The 20,777-nt window shown below is 43.4% G+C and overlaps 1 protein-coding gene across 7 annotated transcripts in view; it reads right to left on the bottom strand.

The window, feature by feature from the left end:
- Positions 1–20,777, bottom strand: part of SLC4A10 (solute carrier family 4 member 10) — a 292,827-nt gene that overhangs the window by 62,705 nt on the left and 209,345 nt on the right. For 4 of the 7 annotated variants that reach the window (XM_060257354.1, XM_060257358.1, XM_060257355.1 and 1 more), the window contains exons 7-12: positions 17,841–17,932; positions 15,726–15,824; positions 6,151–6,308; positions 3,945–4,032; positions 2,816–2,962; positions 1,302–1,402 (exon numbers count right to left, since the gene is read on the bottom strand). In XM_060257354.1, the coding sequence (XP_060113337.1) occupies positions 1,302–1,402; positions 2,816–2,962; positions 3,945–4,032; positions 6,151–6,308; positions 15,726–15,824; positions 17,841–17,932 (685 nt within the window). The remainder of the gene's footprint in view (positions 1–1,301; positions 1,403–2,815; positions 2,963–3,944; positions 4,033–6,150; positions 6,309–15,725; positions 15,825–17,840; positions 17,933–20,777) is intronic. The other 3 variants (XM_060257353.1, XM_060257356.1, XM_060257357.1) reach the window with 3 other exon arrangements.

Here is a 20,777-nt window from a genome sequence, read left to right as displayed (position 1 = left end):
AGCCTATTCAAAAATCTCCCTTGCAAAACCACTGTAGGTACCTAATGGCACCTGGTTTTTTGGCCACTGTGTTACAGAGTGTTGGACAGGATAGGCCATTGGCCTGCTCCAACATGGCTTCTCTTATGTTCTTATGCCAATCTTGTAATAAACCTAGCTGCAAAACTTCAGTAGTGTTGTTGCTATGAGGAAGTGCCTTGATGCCATAATTTCAGCATTAGTTTAGTATGAGTGGCTGTCACTCAACTGATGCAAGAGCCATCTTGACTCGGAAGGATCCAATACAGGAAAAGTTGGCCCATCTCAAATGAGGTTAGAGGTTTTCACCATCTGCCGGGTTGAATGTATGAACTGTCCAAATTCCTGAGACTGAAGTTTTGTAACAGGTCGCTTTTATGAGCCCAGCTGCAACGTTACAAATGGCAAATATCTGGAAGCACTCCTTATTTGAATTTGTATTAAATAAGTTCATGATGTATATTTATGACATTGCTTTATCTGGGGAATGGTTTAATGGTTTTAAACTGAGTAATCATGTTAATGTCTTACATGTTTCTTGTTCTCCAAAGATTTCGTGTTTTAAAACAACAACATGGTACATAACCATCCAAAAAAACATTCCTATTGTAAATTTTTCTGCTCCCCACTTTTTGCTAATATGAGTTTACCAGAATGCCCGGCCATGAAGAAGCATTGGTTATAAGTAAGCACTGGTACTTTCCAGTGTTAAAGCCAAGCATCCCATTTCTGCTACTTCTTACAAACCTAGGTGCTGATGGAACCATGAAGTGGTGCAAGGGATGGGATATTCCTTTCAAGGTAGGAAACCAATCTCCATACGCATTCACTTTTTTTTGTACAAATAAAACCTCTCGACTGAAATAAGCAGGGAAAGCCTGTTCGTTCCAATGGGAGTGGGATTTGCAGGCAGAGATAGATATAAGCTCTCAACTCCTTTCAACGGAGAGTTCCAGGGTTTTCAATCAGTGTTGGTGCATTCATACTATACTAAATAATGTGTTTTACATCTGGATTTTTACAGTCTAAGAATAGCAAAAATCCAGATGTAAAACGTATTATTTAGTGTCGTGTGCATGCACTGTCCCTTGGACTGCAAGAAGATCAAATCAGTCCTAAGGGAGATCAACCCTGACTGTTCCCTGGAAGGTCAGATGCTGAAGCCAAGGCTCAAATAATTTGAACAAAACGAATGCGCCGTATGGCTGATGATGGCCCTTTTCAAAAGCCACAGTGCCCGCAAAATTATCCATACACAAATAATATGTATAATTATTTCTGACCTTCCGGTACGCTGTAATTCTGGACCGGAGTGCCCTCCAAGTGGCTCCGCGTCTCCATGAGCTGCAGTCCCATTTGGAACACCTGGAATCTTACGTTTCTCCTACATGGAAGAAAGATGTAATTTTCTTTTTTTTCATTCCAAACGATGGGCTGCCAAGAAACTGCTATGATCAGCTAGCCAGTTGTTCAGGCTTTCAGTACCCCTTCGCAGTTTCCCTGCGCAAGTAATAGAAATCACACTCTAGCCTCTAACTTGTAAGGACAGTTAGCATCTGGGTATGCCAGCCATAACCTGACAGAAGCAGCTTCAGAACAGTCTGTTTATCAATTGACAACAACCTGATAGGCTTGAGCACCAGGCTGTAAAACAGAGAACACCAGTGCAATGTATCGCGATTAGAGTGTCAGACTAGAATCTGGAAGAAAACCAGGTTTGAATCCCTACTCCACCATGGAAGCATGGCGGATGATCTTGGGCCAGTCACACACCTGGTGCTGAGTTACTTAACCGGGGTTCTTTTTGTGAGGATTAAAATACAGAGGAAGAGAAAAGAAGAAGAAGAAGAAGAAGAAGAAGAAGAAGAAGAAGAAGAAGAAGAAGAAGAAGAAGAAGAAGAAGAAGAAGAAGAAGAAGAAGAAGAAGAAGAAGAAGAAGAAGAAGAAGAAGAAGAAGAAGAAGAAGAAGAAGAAGAAGATGATGATGATGATGATGATGATGATGATGATGATGATAATGATATTGGATTTATATCCCGCCCTCCACTCCAAAGAGTCTCAGAGCGGCTCACAATCTCCTTTACCTTCCTCCCCCACAACAGACACCCTGTGAGGTGGGTGGGGCTGAGAGGGCTCTCACAGCAGCTGCCCTTTCAAGGACTACCTCTGCCAGAGCTATGGCTGACCCAAGGCCATGCTAGCAGGTGCAAGTGGAGGAGTGGGGAATCAAACCCGGTTCTCCCAAATAAGAGTCCGCACACTTAACCACTACACCAAACTGGCTCTCCAAATGCCATTCAATAACTACTTCTTTTGCTGCCATGAAGTGGTCATATGTGATTATTCCATTTTTACTTTAATAAACTAAAATTAAAACACAGAAACATACCTCTACATGGGATTATTTGCACTTAATTAGTGCTTGAACCCACTGGAAGACTTCCATAGATGGAAGGCAGAGATTATTTTCTTGCTATACGCCTCTGTTCTTAGAGATCTCTCTGTTCCCCAGACCAGGATTCTGGGGAATATTTTGGGCTATAGTAGGGGGAGGTGAGAAAGTCACATTCCACCGATAGAAATACCTTCCATTGGCAGAATTTCTCTGGTGGATCCAAGCCATAGTAAGAAACACAGAATACAGAATCCTTCAATAAGCAGACAACGAAGTCATATAGAAACCTGAAGACACCTTTCCTATAATTCTTATTTAAAATCAGTAAACAAACATAGTAAGCAATCTTCATCTTCACATTTCCAAAATATTTTCTTGATTGATGTAAAATAAGGTACACACCTGAGAAGGAACATTTTTGGGTGGCTCTATACGAATTGTTGGGTCCCATTCTCCAGGAGGGAGAACAGTCACCTGATCGAGAAATTCATCAATCCCAGCAACCAAGTCATTGCGGTCTTTAGCTTTATACGCAACATCATGAAACACCTGTCAGCCACAGAAGAAAAGGCTCAAAGTTAGATCCAGCCAGCTTTCTCACGCAATCTCACCTCCTTCCTACAGCCCCAGATGTCTTTTGTCAGTGCTGATCCAATGGTCCCTAGCTTCAGTACTTTGGTGGACAGAGGGATCCCACCCCCTTCCCTTTTTCACCAGCAGATAATATGGTTGGATTCAATCCATAAGGAACAAGCTTATGAACATATGAACATATGAAGCTGCCTTATACTGAATCAGACCCTTGGTCCATCAAAGTCAGTATTGTCTACTCAGGCTGGCAGCGGCTCTCCAGGGTCTCAAGCTGAGGTTTTTCACACCTACTTGCCTGGACCCTTTTTAGTTGGAGATGCCAGGGATTGAACCTGGGACCTTCTGCTTACCAAGCAGATGCTCTACCACTGAGCTACCATCCCACTTATATGACTCCTCCTCAATTAAACATGCAATTTATTTCTGTGCCATTTTTCAGGGTGGCCCCACCATGTCAAATCTGCTTCAGGATGCAGCTGTTTCCCTTTCCTTCTTTAAACTGGGTTTTTTTTTTCAATTTTGATGTAAGCTGAATGTAATCGTACACTGCTACAGAGTGCGGCAATAGTGCTATTAGATATACTTGGAGGTAAAACAAATCAAAGGATTTAAAGAATAATAAGAAGAAGATATTGGATTTATATCCCGCCCTCCACTCCGAAGAGTCTCAGAGCGGCTCACAATCTCCTTTCCCTTCCTCCCCCACAACAGACACCCTGTGAGGTGGGTGGGGCTGGAGAGGGCTCTCACAGCAGCTGCCCTTTCAAGGACAACCTCTGCCAGAGCTATGGCCGACCCAAGGCCATTCCAGCAGGTGCAAGTGGAGGAGTGGGGAATCAAACCCGGTTCTCCCAGATAAGAGTTCGCTCACTTAACCACTACACCAAAAGAGGTTGGCTTCAAATAAGTTTTAATAAACTGCATGTTAAAGATAAATTACCTCATCCGTCATTAATGTTCCAATTGACCTGCCAATCTCATGGTACTGCTGGCCTTTTCCTAGCGGTCCCAGGAGAATAAATAAAAATCTGCAAATAAATGGGTGGGGGGAGGAAATATTTAGAGGCCATTCACTTCATACAACACAGGCTTTTAAGGAAAAGCAAGTCAAGCTCTAAAACAAGAGTGAGCAACCTTTTACAATGAATGAGACAAGGAACGTCCTTTCTTTCTTTCTTTCTTTCTTTCTTTCTTTCTTTCTTTCTTTCTTTCTTTCTTTCTTTCTTTCTTTCTTTCTTTCATTTTACTTTTATCTCACCCTTCCCGCAAACAGGCTCAGGGGAGGTTACAACATGAATAACAGGACATAAAACCATTTATTAAAATGGTCAGATCAATAAATTTAAAAGACAGCGTCCAAACATTGTTTCCTTGGCGTTCCAGTGTTAGTTTGTTATAATCAGTGTCAATGTCACAGCTGATGACAAAAAAACTGGAGGAAAGACATAGAGGTTGAAAGGCAGGAGGGGTCCGTTTATATCATGACATCATAATTCAGCGCGAGGAAAACAGAAGACAGCACGGAAATAGAGATTCAGGTTAGAGATCAACGAAGAGCCAGTATTAGAAAGTCCCTTTGTGCAACTGAAATTATACAACTTAATATCACTGATAACTATTATGTTGATTAAAACTCTATAACGTATCCATTGCCTAAATTATGGTCACTGTAAGTCTTTTATTAGGAAGTGACACACACACAAGGTCTCATAGTAAGTAACAAATATACACAGGAGCATCCAGCACAATTATTTGAGAGCACTGCCTTAAATTGGCACATGGTCCACACCTGGATTATTGGCAACTGTTCACCTCTATCATTTCCCTTTCTGGAAACCATCTCTAAGAAACCCTTAAGTCCCAGAAAAATCTTCGCTTGCTCTTCCTTTCACACACCCATCATTCTAGATCCCATCTATCTCTCCGATACATCTTAACGTGAAGATTTCATTTCTGATTTTAAAGAGCCGTTTTGAGGTCTTTTTTGTTGTTTGCTGTCAAGTCACAGATGAACTAGGGTGACCTGGTAGAGCTTTCAGGGCCAGAGTGCTAACAGGTGGTTTGCCATTGCTTGCCTCTGGCTGGATACAGATGGGCAGCTTGGGATGGCAGCCTCCCAGCTCAGGAAAAAGCCAGCATAGGTTGAGGCCCCCTGGGGTGCTCAGACAGCGTGCCCCCTGCTGCCAGATATGCAATGGGCTGTATGTGCTCCAGAGGAGCAGTTACACAGTTCTTGTGCTTGGGAGGCATTTCCCTGCTGCTCTCAGGCTGTTCAGATGGCCGGGAAAGGGGACAGGGAAGTGCTTTAGAGATTTTTGAAGCAGTATACAAGCATCAGAGGATGAGGTAAAGGATGGAGTGGGGCGGGACCCCGGGTGGGACGTGGAGGTTGCCTGTGTTGGCCCAAGCTGGCCATCTGAATTCAGCCTTTGTGTTGCAACCCTGGACTTCCTTGGTGGTCTCCCATCCAAATACTGACAAAAGCCAACACCGCTTAGCTTCCAAGATGAGATGAGATTAGGCTATCCTGGGCAATCCTGGGCTATCCAGGTCAGGGTTGAGTCAAATTTTTTTAAAGAAGATATTGGATTTATATCCCGCCCTCCACTCGGAAGAGTCTCAGAGCGGCTCACAATCTCCTTTACCTTCCTCCCCCACAACAGACACCCTGTGAGGTGGCTGGGGCTGGAGAGGGCTCTCACAGCAGCTGCCCTTTCAAAGACAACCTCTGCCAGAGCTATGGCTGACCCAAGGCCATGCTAGCAGGTGCAAGTGGAGGAGTGGGGAATCAAACCTGGTTCTCCCAGATAAGAGTCCGCACACTTAACCACTACACCAAACTGGCTCTCCACACCAAACTGGCTCTCCGGAGTCAGGCTGCTGACCCCTGCTCAAAAGGGTTGAATCTGCATTACAGATTCTCACAAATGACAGAGAAGCAGCTATGTGAGTCAGTTTCACGAAGGCAAACAAGCAACCAAAGAGGAGCCTGGTGGCCCCTCAACACTGATCAATTGTTCGTTCCATGAAAACACAGATGTGCATGCTTTATGGTGCCATTAGAATCTGGTTTGCTTAGATTCTTTACAAGTATTTCAGCAAGCGACGATTTATATATTATTTTTTCAGTCTTCATCACAAATTACCTTGTTGGGATTGGAACTTCCGCTAGTCCAGAAAGCAGCACTGCAGGGGACAGTCTTACAAAAGCAACAACAGCCCGGTCCAAGAATTCCAGCTCCCCGACCAAAATGTTGGAGGCTTCAGCTCCAGGAGGGATCTTTTTCATGAAATGAAGGTCCACCTGAGCAAGCAAAGCAAGCAAAAGAAAAATCACACCGGAAAAAGAACGCACAGGAAAGAACAAGAGACTATAAGATACATAACATTTTTTTGTATTTCACTTGGCTGACACAGTATCTTTGCATCATGCATCTTCCACCATTCAAGCGGCTGTGAATTCGGCTGTGTGTGGCATGAGCATAGTGTGCAAGTCTTCAACAATTCCTGGATGTGACTAATCAATTGAATCTTGAATCATCAACTTTCCAAGCTACCAGTTAATCGTTACTAGCTGTTTGAAATGCGCTTCAAAAAGTTTCTTTGCTTAAGCGCAGGAATAGAAAACGAATGAAATTGTCATAGCATCACAGCCACACTGATACCTTCTGAAGGCTGCCCGATACGCTGGCTATTCTGTGTCCTGACTGCCAATGTCAAACGAGGAGAGCGTGCTTGAAAGTCATAAGCTTGAAAGTCATGAGAGCGTGCTTGAAAGTCATGAGACACGGATGTGCGTCTGTGCAAAGTGCCATCAAGTCACAGCTGACTTATAGTGACCCTTACTAGGGGCTTTCAAGGGAAGTGAGTAGCAGAGGTGGTGTGCCACTGCAGAGCCTTCTCCTTGGTGGTCTCCCTTCCAAGCACTGACCCTACATATCTTCCAAGATCTGATGAGATCAGGCCAACATTCTGCCTTCCCTCCCCATGAGACTCTTAGCCATGCTTAAATCCCACTGAAACTGACAAATCCATCACGATTCCCATTAATTTCATTGGGATTTATGCACGAGCAACATTTTTTGCGCTGTGACAAAACACAGCGCAATTAGCTTCACATCTTTTTTTATCTCCTGAATCTAATGCAGTAAAATCACTGCTGACATTAAACATTTGACATATTAAATGCATTCAGTGTTGTCTTATTAAAACATAAGCAAAAGATAATCCGATCATTTAAGAATTGGTACCTCACAGAGAGAATACCATCACTCAAGATCTTTATAATGGCATATAAATGGATGAAAGGTTAATGAACTAATTACTTAATTGATGAGTTAATCAGCTGATCATTAATGTTAATCATTAGCATTTGTCCAATTGTGCAATATAAAGGATTTAGTTTCTCTTTTGCATTAAGAATATGTAATGTAGCCTAATCGGTCATGCAAGGAGTGGAGAAAGTGGATACAGGGAGGTTTTTCTGCCTTTCCCATGAGACTAGAACTCAGGGGCACCCAATGAAGATGATGAGCAATACGGTGAGGACAGACATACGGGAACATGTCTTTATTCAATCAGTAATTGAATCATGGAATTCACTCCCAGTAAGTATGGGAATGGCCACGAGTACAAATGGCTTTAAAAGGCAGATTCAGGGAGGTAAAAGGCAAAGGTAGACCCCTGTGCAAGCACCGAGTCATTACTGACCCATGGGGTGATGTCACACCATGACATTTTCTTGGCAGACTTTTTTTTATGGGGTGGTTTGCCAGTCATCTACACTTTACTCCCGGCAAGCTGGGTACTCATCTTACTGACCTAAGAAGGATGGAAGGCTGAGTTAACCTTGAGCCAGCTAACTGAATCCAGCTTCTGCTGGGATCGCACTCAAGGTGAGACCAGAGTTTGAACTGCAGTACTGCAGCTTCATGGAGGAGAGGTCCATTAATGGCTACTAGCCAGGGTTCCTAAACAGAATCTCCAAATTTAGAGGTAGCAGACCTTTGAATATCAGTGATAGGAGGCAGCATCAGGGGAAGGCCTTCATCCATTAGCCTTGTTAGTTGGCTTTCCAAGTAGGCCACTGTGTGAAACAGAATGCTGAATTAGATGGTCCTACACACCAAATTGTCTTTGAAGTATTTAAAGTTGGAAACTGACACACAACTTTGAACGGAAACTTTGAACGTTTTAGTGTGCTTTACTGTGATCTGTTATTATTATTATTATGTATTGACTACAGAAATTTCTACTTATAAATGGTGTCATTGACATTTGCATAATTTGTTTTTTGAACAGTTGTTCATTATAGTTTCAGTTTTTTGGGTGTGTACAATTTTGCTCTCTACTGTGGTACTCATGGTTTATCCAACTCACTTAGAGTCATGGCTACCGAACTAGATGGTCCAGCAATCTGATCCAGTTCTTATGTTCTGATTTTGTCCTACAGCATACACATAGCTGTTACAAGGGTCATCTCAGCCTTGGCCATAATATAACACAGAGTCAGGCAAACAAGCTCATTCAAATCAATGGACTTAAGTACACTTAACTCTCCCTTGGACTGTGGCCATTTATTGGAAGACCCAATGTAATTAATAATAATGTATAAGTGTGTGCATCTGATATATGATGTGGCAGTGTATTAAACCAAATACAAAAGCTACAACCAATCAAAATGGTTAACATCCCTGTGGACAATACTGCAAAAGGGGTCAGAGTCTTGCTTCTGCAATGCTGTTATATGTGGGATTTTGGAATGAAATTGGGCTTCATTTTACATGCTGATTGAAAATTCCAAAGACTTTCCTACCAAGAACCAGAGAGCACTGGAGGGAATTGTGGGCCTACACAAAAAGAAGGAATGGCTATGGTTAATCTCCCGTTTTCTCTCCCCTCCCACAGAAAACTGGCCGCCTAAGTGAAGGATACAACGGATAAGAAAGCCAGCCAGCTGTATGTCTTATTCTGTATGTTTGGCTGCAATCCCATGCAGCTTAGTCTGTCCACCAGTGGAGGAATATTTAAAAACTTCAATAGGCAGAACTGGACTTCTCTCTTGTGGTTACAGCATCCTGAAGTCTGGCTCTCAGTAGATAACTAGGTTGTCAATTATAGACTTTTCTTCTCACTATGATGTCTTTAGAATCAAGCCCGAAGGAGCACTTTCTACCTGTGCATCCTAAGTAGATAAACAGCAAACAGTGTACTCTAATTAGCACATTCAAAAGAGCTGTCAAACTGAGAACCTCAAAAGCCTGGGAACACCTCTTGATCCCAGAACAGTAACTAGGAAAGCAATTCTGTAACAATGAAGGGACTGAAACGAGCTGTTTTAGCAGTCTGTGAAAAGAACAAACTACAGAAAATGACAAAAAAAGATAAATAATTCACTATCAAATTCAAATTCTTGGCCATCAAAAGGACAGTGGTGGAGGAGGAAGCCAGAGTTTTCTATTGAGTAGAATGAGCAAAGGGAAGTTTCATCCTTATTTATGAACTGCTAAACTAGCAAACTGGCAGCTGTAAAGAGACCTGCCCCCGACACTGCTTTGTGGACTCTGGGGCTGGGGGGGAGGGAGCGGTGTAGCTGGCCGTTGTGCCTGGTGCCTGATGGTGGGGCCTGGAGACAGCAATCAGCCACAATGGGCCAGTCATTCATCCAGGGCCGGGATGGGGGTGGGTCAGTGGGAGAGCCAGTTTGGTGTAGTGGTTAAGTGCATAGACTCTTTTCTGGGGGAACTGGGTTTGATTCCCCACTACCCCACTTGCGCCTGCTGGAATGGCCTTGGGTTAGCCATAGCTATTGCAGGAGTTGTCCTTGAAAGGGCAGCTGCTGTGAGAGTTCTCCCAACCCCACCCACCTCACAGGGTGTCTGTTGTGGGGGGAGAAGATATAGGAGATTGTAAGCCGCTCTGAGTCTCTGATTCAGAGAGAAGGGCGGGGTGTAAATCTGCAGTCGTCTTCTTCTGTCTGCCCGCCCATCTCCTATGTCATTGGCAGCCACCCAGGTCCTTGCCTTTGTTCAGCAGGTCTGTTTCCCCCTCCCACCCTGCCTTTGGTTGTCACAGGGTCAAGTATGATATTTTCTTATTGGGACAACTTTGGGCGGTTAGAGCATTGGGACAAATCCTTTGGCTAGGGAGGCAATTCCTGCATGCTCACTTCCCATGGTTATGGGGACCCTCATCAGGGGTCTGGTGGAGCCAGCATGCCCAGCTCAGGGGCTGTCAGCAGGGCTTGGACCACAGAGTTGCAAGGGAACCATATAGCGGCCAGTATCCACACGGCTTCCACAGGGCAGCTTTCCCACTCCTTGGGCGCAATACAGCAGGCACGCTGGAATGCAAGGCCCTCCCTTCCTGATTTTTGTCCTCTTGGTAGCTATAAGAAGGCTGAAGTTGGATCCCAGTTCAGTAGTCACATATAATTTGTAATGATTCAAACCTTATTTTGGGGGTCAGAGCTTTTAAAGCATTCTTAATATTTGTGACTGGATTCACAAGAAACTATTAAATGTGAATAAGGGACTGGGAACCAACGTCAGCCCTGTGCAAGCCTTAAAAGGGTTAGGTGATCGAAACTTCACCTCCTCCCAAATTATAATTTTAAAAAAGGTGCTAGTGATAAGACTGTAAAGCAAACAATTTTTAAAAGGTCCTTAAATTAAGGCGTAATGGAACATGTTCTATCAAGGGTACCATCCTCTTAAGCAGTTACAAGAAAAATCCATAATGTTATGGCCAAACTGTTAAGTATACTTTACCAAGGGTACCTGTGAATTTAACCTTTATTCTCCAACAGCTACCTCTCCTCATTCAGGCTGTAAAAGAACTGAAGACAAGGCACGGCCATATCCCATATTCCCTGAACATTTTAAAATACTATCAGAATCCCTATTTGAGTGGGGTCTAGTGGGGAGGGAGGGAGGGAGGATTCATTCATTCATTCATTCATTCATTCATTCATTCATTCATTCATTCATTCCCTGCGTTTCTCATCAATGGGGACCCAATGAAGCTTACTACACCATTCACTGCTTCTCTCAAACCCTGATATGGTTTCACTGATTGTAGTCACAAAATGGGCAACCCATCTCTTCCATACGACCTTACATTATTGGGCTTTCTAAAGACTGATAAAACATCGCTCCTATTCTGTTCGGAGGTATGGATTAAAATAAGTGCCACAGTAGAATATATGTGTGTGTCCTTTTCAGATGTATACCAAGAGCCTATCCATCACACATAACAGGAGCATAGTTGCCATGCAAATAAAGCCTCCATTTGTGCAAAAGCGAATCCTTAAAAAATTCAGTAGTTTCATTTGTACCAAAGCTGCACGTGCCTGGCAAATACACAGGTTGACCTTGTTCAAGCAACACATTGACCGTGTGTACTGTGAACATCATACGTAGCACACAGAGCCATTAGATGGGGTGGATAGGCTCCTGATATGCCTGATTCTAATATCTAAAAAGGACAATATGTATATATTGAGTTATATGTACTGAGTTGGATCCAGTGCAGTGTTTCCAAAGGTCCAAGAACCTCCACCCATTGACCATGATTTTTGTAATTTTGCTCTCTCCTGGGAGATTGAAATCCTGTTTCTTGGGGGAGGGGGGGGCGTGGATCACTAAGAACAAGATTTCAGAAGTGTTTTATGCCACCATGGGAGGTGGAGGGGAGCCATGGCAGTCATGGAAATGGTGCGCTGGATCCAACTCATTAGCTTCACAGCAACATTTAAGTCACAATGGCAGTTGTCTGATATTCATAAACGTATTTTATTCACATTCTGCCTATTGTACCTTTTAAAATATTATTAAGGGGGGAAAACACAGTGATTTGCATAACCTTGTGTTCAAATTGAGATCACAGTTTCATAGTTTGGGAATTTCAAATTGCAGGATTTCCCTCCCCCAACTCGCTTCCCTGTTACCAATCTAAACATAAAAACAGTGACCAGATCCAACATAAACTGTTAAAGTGACCATTTTCATGTCTATCTTACAGCCATCTGTCAGTACCAGTGTGTGCAGTCTTTGATGGTATTTACAAAGTTGTTTTCTTGCAAATGGCTCTGGCACACAGTCAGAATTCAAGCATAATGCAATTGTCAGTTTCATGAAACGCATCTCAAAACTTTAAACGTCTCCCAAACTTAAACCGAACAAAGCCTCGATTTCACTGTTTTGCCATCTTATGTACACATTCCTTATGGAAAAAATAATTTTTAAAGTTTACATATTGATCCAATACCAAGGGATTATCGCTGATAGCTTGAAACGCAACAGTGCTTTTTAGTGAGGGGTATACCACAGATGGAGTCAAGCATATGTACATGTTTGGAAAGGATGTAGAGTGAGGTTTTTTTTAAAAAAAAAAATTGAAAGACAGTGTAATTGAAGCCTCATGTTCTGCTGGAAAGGAAGCCATATTGGGATGTATTTTATAAAAGGCTGCTCCCACACCGTTCCTTTCACATTTGAATTACAGCCTTCCTAGTTTTCAATGTGAGTGAAAGCACAGTAGCTCTGGAAGTTAGCAAAGCATTCAACTTGTGAAAATATTTACATGTTTCTATGGTCTTCTAATCCAGGGGTTCGCAACTTTTTGCTTACGTTTGCCAACTTTTTTTTTTAACCTCACCCGATTCCACTCCATTTCCTGTCCCATGTGTTTTTGTCTACACTTCTCCCATGATTGTCTGCACAGTGGATTAAAGGGGACTCTCTCCTGCTTTTCCACCTGTGGAAAAGCTGGCTGGATCCAACCCCAAATGTTTCTGTGCAGAATACAGACCTGCATTGCACCATCACTACACCACCTGAGCAGGTCCGTGGCCAGAAGATTTTGGATGGGGGGACCCAGGGGATAAAAATTAAGGTGGGGGGCCCATGGGGCAGGTGAGTGAGAAAGGTGGAGGGCGACTGAGGAAGACAGGCGAGGAAGGCAGTGGGCGGGCAAGGAAGGTGGTGGGTGGCCGAGGAAGGCGGCAGGCGGCCAAGGAAGGCGGTGGGCAACTGAGAAAGGCGGTGGGCGGGCAAGGAAGGCGGTGGGCAGGAAAGAAATGCAGGTGAGGAAGGTGGCAGCTGGCCGAGGAAGGTGGGAGCGGGCGAGAAAGACAGGTGAGGAAAGTGGTGGGCAGCCAAGGAAGGCGACAGGTGCGCAAGAAAGGTGGCGGGCAGGAGAGGAAGGTGGCAGGTGACCGAGAAAGGCGGCTGGCGACTGAGAAAAATAATGGGCAGTAGAGAAAGGCAGCAGGCGGCCAAGGAAGGTGACAGGAGGGCGAGAAAGGCGGCAGGCAAGAGAGAAAAGCGGGCAAGGAAGGCGGTGGGTGAGAAAGGCTGTGGGCAAGTGAGGAAGGCCGTGGGCGAGCCGTGGAGGGGCCAGAAAGGTAAAGCAGGGGGAAGATTAGTGGGGTCTGGCCCCTCATGGGCCCCCCGCAGCTATGGGTCTGCACCTGAGCCACTTCTGCAGTCATATGTGAGGAACAGGAAGACATCACGTGTGCATGGACCCATGAGGGGAGGGATCTATATGCCAATTCATGATATCTTTAGCTATGCCTGCTTTTGATATGGAGGGGAAAGAAATCTAACAAACGTTTCCTCCCTAATTGGCAAGAAGTGAAACTAACCCAACAATGCCAAGCATTGATCCTTCTCCAAAATTTAGTCATCATGAAGGACACCCTGACAGTTTTCTTGTTCTGAGAGACCATTTCCATGTAACACAAGGAAATCATAGTGGCCTCCAGGCCTTGTGAGAGGCAGGTATGGGAAACTATCAGTTGCCTTTCAAGCACAAGAATGTATCAAGGATAAGCATGTCCCCAATTTGACTGCAACCATCGAGGTGGCCAACGTGTAGGGTAGGATCCCTGTAGAAACAGATATAAGATATCCAGAGCATAGAGATGTGATGTTCCAGTAGGAAAAATGGTCATACAGAAGAAGTCCATCTTCTGTTGGCCTGGGTTAGCTGCTGCAGATATAAGATATCCAGAGCATAGAGATGTGATGTTCCAGTAGGAAAAATGGTCATACAGAAGAAGTCCATCTTCTGTTGGCCTGGGTTAGCTGCTGCAGCCACAAAAGGTGCTTCATTAATTGAGAAAGCTGCAGATGGTCATAAATATATTGCTCTTGGAAACAATGCACATGCAAGGAGCACAGCTCCCTCACCACATTCCAAATCAAGATTGGGGCACCACTGTGCTTGTAAACAGAGAGAATTTCATCCCTAAAATGGTAAGGGCATCCCCACGTTGAATTGGGAGACACTGTCATGTCTAGTTTGGCTCTGAAATGCCCCATGGAATCCTGTACAGGGAGGGGGACCCAAGATTTCAGGGGTCATTTCTGGCTGCCATGGAGTGGAGTGGGGGGGGAGGAAAAGCAGCGTTACATGGGCAAAAATCCTTGTTTTTAAAAAGCAGGGGATTTTTTTAAAACCACATTTAAAAAAAAAATCATACAATAGTATGAATTTGTATTAAAAGAAACTGGAATATGTTTCAGGGTGCAGGTGTCCTTGCTTTAATACTCCAGTTTAACAAACTTGTCTTTCCCCACATGCTGTTTCAGTGCATATGCACATTAAAGCACTTTTGACAGAAGCCTCTCCCCCCCACTCCCCCTAAGTCCCTTTGCAGAAAGGCAAAGCAGGCATGAAATGGCTGCTTCTGCCTCTGAGTGACTGCCTGGTCATGTCTAGTTTGGCTCTGAAATGCCCCATGGAATCCTGTACAGGGAGGGGGACCCAAGATTTCAGGGGTCATTTCTGGCTGCCATGGAGTGGGGGTAAGGGGAGGAAAAGCAGCGTTTCCCCTCCATATCAAAAGCAGGAAAGGAAGGGGGGGCGGTCCATATGCACACCTCTCCTTGTGATGAGTAATGTTCCAAAATTAGCATTCTTGCTCATGGGGAGGAGCTACTTCCTTCATGTGGTCACAGGTGACCAGGCAATCACACACAGGGAGGGCCCAAGCATGCTTGCATCTGCTCTCCTTCCCCACACAGTGAGTCAACCAGCTAAGGGGTCTGCATCATTCTTGGGTGGAAGAGAAAGCCACAGTCCTCCTGCATATCTGTTTCACTGCCGCTTTCCAGGTTGGAGTGTCTCCAAAGCCCGGACCTGAATGCCTCTCAGAAGTATTAGCAGCAATAGCTTCCATTTTAAACTTGCTATTAATGACTGCTATTTAGTTAACATTAAGGGTAGATATATTTGCGGAAGGAAAGCCCATCTTGGGAGAACTTTGTGCAGGGCCAGATCTGGGGGGGGGGGGCAGAGGGGGGGTGCTTGCCCCGGGCGCCATTGGAAGGGGGGGCGCCAAATTGGGTATGGAGTCCATTGTATTCTATCGGACCATAAGATAAAATGGCCCATAAGGGGGCGCCATTTTTTAATTCTCCCCCCCCCCTCAAAAAACATGTAGATCCGGTCTTGCTTTGTGATAATTCACCTGGATTTCCAAAGATGTGCAATTCAAAAAAGTCTGTGCTTTAAATATGTTGACCCTTCAGAGCAGTATAATTTTTTTTTTTTAATATATAACAAAATTTGGTTTTGTTCATCTGGTGTGTCTAAACTGCTGCCTACTGCACTGATAAAACATGCTTTAAATTGGAACTAACATCGAGAAACAGAAAAGCTCAAGACTCTGCTTGCAATCACTGTGAGAAAGATAGCCAGAGTGTGTCCTCACCTCTCTCTCTCTCTCTTCCTGATGAAGATGTCCTTTTTCATGTCTTTGTTTCATCCCAAATAGACTACTGTTATGCCCTTTCTGCGGGTCTCCTAGTCCCTGCACGCACAATTAACAGACTTCAGCTGGTACAAAAGGCTGCTTCTCATATTCTGTCTGGCACCAGATGGAGCAAGCACGTAACTAGTTCTAGCTTCATTGCGCTGACTGCACGGCACATTCAGCAACAGAATCCAAATGCTTCTTGCATCAGTTCTCAGAGAACACAATCTTGGTTTAAGATGTCTTGCTGAATCCTCACTCGACCCAGCTGGGGTCCACTCTCACAGCTGTAGCTGTCAAATCTATATCTGTTGCAAACACACTTTAATGATGTAGTGCCTTTTGCGCAATGCCCACTCTAGTGATATTTTCAATAAGTAAAGCATCATCGACCTCTTTCTTTTCTCATGCATTATTTTATCAGCCATGCTCTTTGGAATATGCAATGAAATATCAAAAGCTAAGTTAGGAGTGTAGCTTAAAACTATTCTTAGTATTATTGCGCAGTCAGTTAGTATGAAGAAAACAGGACAACAGAATCAGATTTGGTTTGGCTCTGACACAGCATTATTGGAAAAACTAGATGCAGTTTGTAATAACCCAATAACTGCATAGGAGCAAGTGCTACAAATTAGAACTGCAGGAACTAAGGATGACAATACAATCTGAGAATTCTGTCCTAATTCACCAGTTGGGACATCCCCACACAAGCCATCCCAGGTCCCAAAAATACAACTTAGGAAACTTGAGTGCAGCTATGACCAACAATTAGGAGAATACATTGATTTTATTTATCAGCTTCTACAATTTCTGACTACAGGGATCTGCCTGGCAAGTTGACTTACTAAACATGCTGTCGGTCTCCACCATCACTGGCTAACCAGCTAGTCCTAAATAGGCAGAGATCCTTCTAAACCCACTGACCTCAGTGGCCTTGAAAGGGTGGATTTCTGCTTAGGACTGCACATGGGCTGTGCAAAAGGAAGAAACAGAGGTCAGTGGGGGGAGGAATAAACAGAGTTGCCAGCTCTGGGTTGGCAAATACCTGGAAATTTTAGAAGTGGGGCCTGAGGAAGGTGGGGTTGGGTGGGGAGGGATTTCACTGGGGTATAATTCCACAGAGTCCACCTTCTAAAGCGGCTGTTTTCTCCAGGTGAACTGATCTCTGTTGAACATATGAACATATGAAGCTGCCTTATACTGAATCAGACCCTCAGTCCATCAAAGTCAGTATTGTCTTCTCAGACTGGCAGCGGCTCTCCAGGGTCTCAAGCTGAGGATTTTCACACCTATTTGCCTGGACCTTTTTTTGGAGATGCCAGGGATTGAACCTGGGACCTTCTGCTTCCCAAGCAGATGCTCTACCACTGAGCCACTGTCCCTCCCCAATTTCTGTTGCCTGGAAATCAATTGTAATCCCAGGAGATCTCCAGATACCACCTGGAGTTTGGCAACCCTAGAACAGACATTTTGCTGGAAATGAGCAGCAAGAGGAAGTCCAGTGCATAAGAGTTTGCTGCCAACGCCTTCTCCAAAGATCCCCCAGGGGCCTACTGCTAATCTGAATGAGCCATCTTTTGCAATCCTAACCAGAGTTATACCATCTTAAAACCACTGACTTCAATAAACTTATAAGGGTATAACTTTGTTTAGGACTGGACAACTAGCAGGCTACTTTAATCCCTTGTCACCTAAACGACCACAGCTACAAATGGAAGAAATTATTCTGTGTTGTGGGAAATGCCTGTATCTATCTCTCTGATGGGAAATACATTCTTCTTTCCTTTGTTCCATTTTGAGACATAAGGATGGCTTGCGAGTTAACATTTCCATGAAGCTTTATAAAAAATTTAGGATTTCCTTATATTACTATGCAAAGAAATGTCCCCAAACCGGATTTCTTGATCGCTTTACTTCCAGCACTCTTAAAATTCTCCTTCCCTTCCTTTTAACTAAAATCTACTCAATACAAGTTAACACTTTGCAACACAGAAACTAAATGTGTACACTCCACAAACTAAATAACATGCTTGCCACACAAATGTTCATGTGTTCCAGGTAGTGAAGTTTTACCTTACTGAAGTCAATGGCGCTGTTTTCTCTGCTTACATCATTCTTGACTTCAAGGCTAGCTGGTGCAGACTGGGGGGAAACAATCTGACCTGCTAAAAAAGATTGTTATTACAGGATACTAACAATTATGTATGCAACTGTGAAACATTCAGTGGAGTAGCTATTCAGAGAATTCACATATCTATTCATTTAAAGCATGTATTAGCTGCCTTTTGTCTATGCAGAGTTCAAGGAGACTTGCGGCATAGCTAAAACACACATTTTATGCATGTGAACCATGGAATCAAAACCCAGAGACTATTTCATAACATTCGCAAGGCAAATCATTCACTACTTTTCAGGACAGAATAATACATTATGCCTACTCAGACCTTTGGAACAAATTACAGGCAGTTTAAATAACCAAACTGGGGGGTGGGGGGAGGAATGACTGAAAATGTAAATTGAGAAGATGTATCTGTAGTCCATTACGGCAGTTACACAGGTTCAGGGCAGCAACCTGCACTATTGATTTGGCAAGGATCACCCCTCCACTTATACTTAAGTCACTATCATGAAACCACTAAAAGCTGCCTGAGAGTTATTGCAGTAAATGTGCTTTCTCAGAGTATCTGGTTGGCTCCCCATCCACAGACTTAAAATTGTTTAATACTTCTTCCTTTGGAATATCAAATGGTGAGAATGAGTAGGTATTTGGTAAATAATTATTTGTGCTGTTACCTAACTCTATTTTTCTTGGTTCTTTAGGGGAAGACAGAACAGTTAAATTGATAGCAAAACAACATATATTTGTAATTCTGACATGCCCAGAGTATGAAGCTAGATGGGTCTATGGTCTGAAGCAGCCACTTTTTAAAACTTAACTTATAATCCAATTTCTTTCCTTCAAAAACTGAGAGATGTCAGCTGAACAAAATGATTATGTCAGAATTTCACTAAGACTCTGTATGTATGTGTATGTGCACCCACACAGAGGTAGGATTGCCACTTGCCATACCCCAGTGGGTAAATCCCCCATGCTCAGCCCCAACCCCTACCCCTCAGAAATTGAGGAGTGGGAGCAAATTGGGGGTGGGTGGGTGGATGGTTTATATAGTGGCACTTTAGGAATTTCCCATGTCTCTGTGGTTTTTATCATAGAGATGTGTGGAAATTCCTAGGCTGTCACCCAAAAGAACAGCCACATCCTCCCCAAACTCCACTTTCCCCAGAACACCACCTTCAAATCTCTTGTTACTTGCTAAGGCAGTACCAGCAACCCTCATCAAAGAGTGAGGCTAGGAGGGCCATTTGGCCTGAGCCTCAAGCACAAAGGAGGGCTCAAATTTAGACACAGGTTAATTTTTTTGGTATTTAATATGTTTCACAACTTGGGGCTTTTTGCACATCATGTGTCATTATTTTTATATTTTTATTATAGCTAAGGGCCTCAGAAGCTGGAAGTGACCTAGACTACTCTGGACCCCTGAGAGAACATGCGTGTGTGTGTTTGTGTCTGTGAATGAGCCCAACTGTGTTGGCCTACAATTCACAACATTCTGGAAAATGTTATTATGGACTCTGAATATCAGGAGATTGACTGAGATAACAATGAAAAACTTCATGCTAGGAGAAAACTGATATGAAACATGAATGAACATTTGAATTGGTCTAAAGCTCATGCAATATAGGATTTTTACACTACCTCTGGACCTTCAAGGAGCTTACAGAACCCAAAGGTTAGGAGATGAGGGAGGGAGGTACAGAGATGAGATGAGCCTGTTAGAGACAGATACAACAAAGACAGAGCAAAATAAAGAAATGTGAAGATGACTTACACAACAGCAGAGTTCAAAATCACATACAGTTACTTGTGAGCACAAGAATACAGGGAGAAGAAAGGTTTACTATGAAGTGAAAAAAAATGATTAAGAGTTACATGACCCTTATATCAAGATTATGGATTAAGAGCAATTCATGAGCAAAGGTAGTAAATTTGAATAGAATGAACAGAAAACAAAAATAGAGAATACGTGTTGCTCTGGCTACTGAGGGGATAGATGCTCCAACTCGTTCCAAGACTGCAAAAAAATTACATGCAGCAATAACTTTAATACAGAGCTGGATTATGCATGAACTAAGGAAGATATAATTTAGATATAGATATGTGAGGACATAAATTTTAAAAATGACTAAATTTCCAGTTTTGCATAATTAGTTAAGAAAATACACATAATACTATGTGACTTCTTAAATCTGACTAGAGATGTCATCCCAGAAGCTGTTTGGGGATGGGTCCTCAGAGAGGAAAGTGCTGCTGTTGCTTTGATGACACCTTGGGTAAACACCTGAAAGTGACATCACTGAACCTGCAACCATCTAGGAATCCCCCAAACTACATGGTAAATACCATAGAATGGATTAATTCCTAGAGCACTAAATGGCTGAGAGGAAGTGACATCACCAATGGTTCATCACCTGGAAGTAATGTCAAAATGTCAGAGACTTAGTTCCACTCCTTTTTTCCCATACTGTTCACTAGAAGGAGGGCAGGCAATGGAGCGCAGGGATGGGAGTTGCTTAGCATACTCAGCAGATTCCTGGCAATTTAGACATAGTTTAGAGGCTCAGAATGCCTTAATCTCTCCTGTTTATATATGCAAATAATTCAGGATAGTGACACTTCTGAATAGGTCACATATGTTTGCAAGCATTGAGCTCAGTGCATAATTTCTAGGTAGAGAACTGGGTAATTTACTAAGGGCCTTCTTGCTAGTGGCACCATATTTCTGGAAGGCTTAACTAAGCACTTAGCTACTGGTGTTCAGCAACCAGGTATGGTTAATCTGTTTATATTCTCATCTGTTTTTGTTAGGTCTCATTCTGTTTGTAAAAGGTTGCTTGCAGCCTTGGTTTGTTGAGTTTCATTGTCATTTTTATTGAGCCAATTTCAACGTT

The sequence above is a fragment of the Heteronotia binoei genome, chromosome 16 (genome assembly GCF_032191835.1).
Source record: "Heteronotia binoei isolate CCM8104 ecotype False Entrance Well chromosome 16, APGP_CSIRO_Hbin_v1, whole genome shotgun sequence".
Taxonomy (NCBI): domain Eukaryota; kingdom Metazoa; phylum Chordata; class Lepidosauria; order Squamata; family Gekkonidae; genus Heteronotia; species Heteronotia binoei.
This window is presented reverse-complemented; position numbering and strand designations above follow the sequence as displayed.